Here is a 6,000-nt window from a genome sequence, read left to right on the forward strand (position 1 = left end):
CCCCCTCAGCAGACCTAGGGGGGGCTTTAGCCCCCTAGCCCCCCCCCCTTTCCGCCGCCTATGCTTATGCATGAGGTCTTGTCTTAGTAGAAAAATTCCTGTAAAAATTGCAAAATTCGCAACTTTCTTTGGCTATTTTCAGTTACAGCTACTTCTCCATTTTTAGCCATTAGAGCACTGTTTAGTACTTTTCCAAGAGTGAAATTAACTTACATAAGAGCTTAATTTTCCAGGAATTGCAATGCATGAGATGGAGAACCATGCGTGAGACAACAATCCAATAAGTGTGTCTCACGCGTAATGCGTGAGAGTTGAAGTGTCTGCATGGTTTCCCGTCCTGGACTCAAGCATATTTGCATGCGGGCGGGCGGTCCATTTCCATTATTTCATTATCAGATTGGCAGCTTTTCAAGCCGCCATTATTTGCCTGGCACAACCATAAAAAGCTGCATAAAAGCATGCGTAAGTTTGTTCCTTCCCTATTAATTTGCAAAAATAGCACAAACATGAAGTTTCAAGGCCGGAGGAGACGGTCCGGTTGGTCAGGCCTGAGCCGGACCAATAATCTGGAGTTGAACCAACTAGCTGACCAGCTCGAACTACATTACTCTCATGCAATCTTTGGACGATCACATCTACATGTAGCTACGTACATTTTACAGATGTTATTGAAAATGCATGACACGAGTAGTCACCTAGTTTCTCAGCCTAACTAAAGCACAGAACTACACGTATAGTACCTCCAATTACCTTACAGTACAGCTACGTATCGTTTCGTACAGAAATGATTGTGGGTTCTACGTACAGTAAGGTAAATGCAGGTATTTCCGGACAGCGCACAATTCCGGACACTTCGTGTATAGCACCCAAGAATGAATCAACTAGAACACACTTTTCGATTTTTATAATCCCTATAAGAATAGCTATTCACAGCAGAAATTTCAAGGCAATCCGTTGTTTCGTTCCTCGGCTAGCTTGATAAAGGTACCAAAGTGTCCGGAATTGTACGTTGTCCGGAAATACCCGCATTTACCTTATCACGTGTGCCGACAGTTGGCATTTATCACGTGTAAGGCAGGTGCCTTCTTTGATTCTAAACCAGCACACTTATATCACAATTCAATCTTCATAAAGTAATCATTAGCATTCCTTGGCTTGTCTCTCTTGGCTTCTTTTACTGGGCGAAGGACTGGCAGTGACAAACCAGATGACTCATGAAGCTGTACACCCATACATTACATGGTGGCCATCTGGATGAGATGTTGAGTAGAAATCACTCCTCTTCAACTACCCACTCGTCCTGTCGAGATACTGAGCAAACTCTCAGTCTCACCCACATCGCGCCATTTTCGAATACTGATTGATCTCGTGACTGTCCACCAGTATATTTATGTGATGATCCGTTCACTTCATACAAACCAGTATAGTAGTATACTGTATTTTTGTAGCTGTGTAGCTTTTTATTGTAGCTGTGTGAATTCACGGTATAGTGATTATATCCTAGCTAAAGGGGGCCATGCTGTATGGGTTCCCTGTGAAATTTGGGGGGAAAGTTGCAAGTTGCTAGCTAGTTTTACTTTAAAATTTAGCATCAATTTAAGGCATTTTCAAGCTTTTAAATTGCAAAAATTCTGCAGCTCCTGGGGGTTGCACCCCAGACCCCCCCTTGAACTTCTAATTGCCAGCTATAACTAAATGAACCATACAGCAAGTTTCATGCTGTGTCCCCTGTAGCTATGTCAGGTCTACAATTATACATAGTATAGAAAGTCTGAAGAACAACAGATAGGCTTGAGCATATTTATATAGCTAGCTAGCAGTGAAATATCACTAAAATTGCATATCTGAGTGCCTAATTTTCAAAAATTTCCTGTGGGGGCATGCCCCCAGACCCCCCTAGAATGCTCGTGCTTCGCACTTCGCAGAGTGTGCTTCGCATACTGTGCAACAGCTCCTCTCTCATTGGCATGTATATAGTAGCAATTTCAACATTATAGTCAATGGCCTGACCAACTCAAATTTTCCTCCTCCGGCCCTGAGTTTGTGGTGACTTGATAGCACTGCTGACATAGTCTCGCGTGGCCAGACTGCTTTTTTCCGTGTATTGGGTGGGGAAAAAACTGAAGGGTCTGGTGCAACTCCAATAACTGTTTACTTCTGAGCCTGGGGACGCTAATTGAATAACATTGGCCGCAAAGGAGGCGCCGATGACGTCAGTAAGTATACTCGGGATCTGTTTATCCTTTAAACGAATCTTAATTTGCTCAGATGTCTCTTTTATAGCGCCTTGAAAGTTCATCCTCATCGTATAACAAGACTCACAACCCGAGCAGGAGTGTAGGAATACTTCATTGTTTTACTGACGTCATGGCACCTCCTTTGTGACCAATGTTATTCAATTAGCGTCCCCAGCGTCTGGGAATGGCTCAGAAGTAAACAGCTATTGGAGTTGCACCAGACCCTTTTCCCCCCACCCAATACACGGAAAAAAGCGGTCTGGCCACGCGAGACTACTGCTGACACGTGAGCTGACCTTGTTTCAAGATGGCTTTTACTGAACCTGTCAGTATGCAAGAATAACCGGAAAATAATGGAAGAATACGGAATAATGGAATATTTAGAGCTGACAGTAACTAGATGCGGGCGGTGGACGGGAAATAGAGAATTTATTTGGAGTGGCCTAATGTCTCCATACAGTATCTTTGGCTCTTGTTGGTGCCTTTCTGCTACTTTGTTTATGCCTTTTAGCTATGTAAGTAATGGATTGAAATGTAGACATGCGTGAGGATAGCTATAGCTATAATCCCAGGAATCTTCATATAAAGGCCAAAGCTTAATTGGTTTGTTGCCTATGGCTACTTTATAGAGGATATTGAGTTAGGCAGCCACCTCTCTATAAAGGCCAAATATTTCTGGCCCAAAGGTGACTGCTTTAGGGTTCCGTTGTATGACTGATCTGCACTCTACCCGATTGACAGTCAAATGCCACATCCAGCCTTTCTCCAGGAGGATGGGTGTTCAATCGTTATACATATAAAAACCAGATGGTATGTGGTTTATATTCTGGAGGAACTATGACACGCTGTCAACATAATTGAGAAACAATTATGTATGTTTATAAATATATATATATGCTTGCATACTTAGTAGCAGCCAGTGCCTGAATAGTATAGTGACTGAATTCTCCACCTACTAATATTGTTAGACAACATAACCAATTGGTCTCATGTGGCTGGACATGTTTCTTGTTGTGGGTGAAAAGAGACACAGCATACTAAATTTTTCTGGTTTTTGAACCACCTCAATAAAATTATGGTTTCATGCACAGCTGACAAGTGTAATGCACTAGCTATCTTTACTATATCCACATTTGTCTTTGCAGATATCACACTATATATGTGCATAAATAATTATCTGCACATGATGATAACAATTCTCGATTATAAACAATAAGATGAGTGTTACATGACATGTTACATGAAGTACATACAACAGAAACAGCAATATAAAGCTATACACATGAATGAACAACAAATCCAACCAACTACGTACTGGATACAATAATCGTGTTACAGAGTATGCTGTGATATATACTGCAAATTAAGCCTTAAGCTATATCAAAGTACATTCGTACTTTATACTCTGCTTCAAATGCATGTGGTTGGAAATATTTGAATTCTTTGGTTGCGATGATCACAGACATATAATCCACCTTTGGGACTGATGGCTACACCTTGTGGACAGCAGAATTGGCTTGCTTTGCTCCCACATGATCCAAATATGTGAACACACTCCCCATTGCCATCAAATATTGATACTCGTTGGTTGTAAGTGTCAGCCACAAAGATGTATCCTTCAGGGTCAATGGCTAGACTCCTTGGTTGGTATAACTGACCCCAGTTCATTCCTGGATCACCAAACTTGTCAACATAATGTCCATCAATGGTAAACTTGTATACACAGCGATGACCGACATCAGCAACAAACAAGTGATCACTGATGGCTACATCATGAGGCTGACTAAGATATGAAGTTCCTATAGTACCACAGAAAGTGCCATTGTTTTGGAACACTGCAATCCGTGAATTGCCTGTGTCTGCTACGTACACTCTGTCTTCGTGAACTGCAATCCCAGTTGGTTGCCTCAACTGTCCACATCCTCTACTACCAAACTGGAGCAGATACTTTCCTTTGATATCGAACTTTTGCACCCTGTTATTCTTGATTTCAGCAACATAAAGAGAACCATCACTGCTAAACGCAGTTCCTGAAGGATGATCAAACTGGCCATTGCCTTTACCTTTGGCACCAAATCTTTGACTCAAGCTACTATCATGATTGTATTTGTACACACAATTGTTGGAATAGTCAGTTGTAGCCCATGACGTACCATCCTTGTCAAAAGCAATAGAATAGACACGACCCATTTCACCTTTGTTTGTTTTTGTCTCACTAGGCCAACCCATTGTCAGGTACTTTGCATGATCCTTGTTGATGTTAGGTAAGATGTTGGAATTTTTGCTGTTGGTGACTTTTTTGTTCATCATCAGTGTTCTGTGTTGAATGACACAAACAGTAAAAATCACATATGTGACCGGATCTTGGAAAACCTACCTTTTTGGCACAAACTAAAAATGTGAGAAAACTCAACTGAAAGTTTCAGCAATTTTTTTTTCAAACTTAATTTTTTGCATAGCTGGGTAAAGCAACTATTGAACCTTCTTGCTGCAAAGTTTCACACTCAATGCTTGTTCCTATAAGGAGATATGGGTCATTTTATCAGACCATGTAGTAATTTTACATGCGTGGGATAACAATTAACTTACAAATCAGGTGATTTGTTCAGATGATGAAATGTTTAAAACCAAGTCTCTAGAAATGATACATGCTACTTAATTAAAGAGAAGGACTAAGAAAACTTAATTAAATCATAAGAAATCTCTTTTTATACAATTTAGATGGTGTGAATAGAATTATTTGTCAACAAAGTGATTTGTCACCATTTGTCATGCTTAATCACTCTCAGAACTGAATACATTACTCCAAAAGTTACTTTGTAATGTATAAGACAGTAAATTGGTCATATCTTTGGAATGCTTCAAGATATCAAGCTGAAATTTTAACACAAGACAGATAAGCACTTACTGGTTTATTTTAGTTGAAAAAGTGAAAAATGATATTTGTGCCAAAAGGGTAGGTTTTCCAAGAACAGGTCACATATATCTATACATATTAGCTATAGCTATACCACTCAACGCATATAGTACACAAACATGTATATAATACTATGGCTACACAGCCTACGTTATAGAGTGTATAAGACAATTGCTTGTAGTATTACTAGATGCAAATTGCAAACCGTATACAGTAACTGCTATCAATATACATGACTCACTTTATTGTTACAAGTTCACTAAACTGCTTATAGTTACTTGGTCACAATGATAGCTGATAAGTGCACTGAAATCAACTGGCTGTGTTGCTGTCTATTTATAGCCACAAATGTGTCAGCTGTGCATGTTTGCTGAAAGCTTTATTAATTTTTATAATCATCATTCAACTGTGACATCATTTTCCTATACCAAACATGTGTTTCTCAGAAGAGCATCATTGTGGTTTCAAGATGAAATCAACATGGATACAGGATACAGTTGACTCCAGACTATATGTTACAGCCACGCAAATGCATCCTATTGTCTACCTCAGTATAGTGCCACCATTCCTTGGCATATTTTTTATTTACTGACTGGAAGTAACTATCATGTAATGAATTTCACTTGTGTGCAGTTCTCTGTATCTAACACCCATGATTTGTTGGAGTATATAGTATAAGTGAAAGTCATTGCAAATATGTCGAGGAACAGTGGCACTATATACAAGTAGACAATAGGGCACCCTCACATGGCTATAATACAATTTGATACCGGCGTCTACTATACCCTGTATCCATGGTGATACCATTGGGATTTCATTTTGCAAACACAATGAGAAAATAAAAAA

General features: G+C 39.7%; 1 protein-coding gene across 1 annotated transcript; it reads right to left on the reverse strand.

Moving 5' to 3' along the window:
• Positions 1 to 3,433: 3,433 nt before the first annotated feature.
• LOC136250533 (E3 ubiquitin-protein ligase TRIM71-like) lies at positions 3,434 to 5,531 on the reverse strand. Its single transcript, XM_066042751.1, has 2 exons — positions 5,396 to 5,531; positions 3,434 to 4,554 (listed from the first exon to the last, which is right to left on the reverse strand). Exon 2 carries the CDS (start codon positions 4,545 to 4,547, stop codon positions 3,648 to 3,650), a length of 900 nt encoding a protein of 299 aa, XP_065898823.1. The 5' UTR covers positions 4,548 to 4,554; positions 5,396 to 5,531; the 3' UTR covers positions 3,434 to 3,647.
• Between the last annotated feature and the right edge of the window lie 469 nt (positions 5,532 to 6,000).

The sequence above is a fragment of the Dysidea avara genome, chromosome 3, assembly GCF_963678975.1.
Source record: "Dysidea avara chromosome 3, odDysAvar1.4, whole genome shotgun sequence".
In the NCBI taxonomy this organism is placed as follows: Eukaryota; Metazoa; Porifera; class Demospongiae; order Dictyoceratida; family Dysideidae; genus Dysidea; species Dysidea avara.

Excerpts from the sequence above, each read along its gene's own strand:
- LOC136250533 (XM_066042751.1), bottom strand. The coding sequence starts at position 4,547 with ATGATGAACAAAAAAGTCACCAACAGCAAAAATTCCAACATCTTACCT.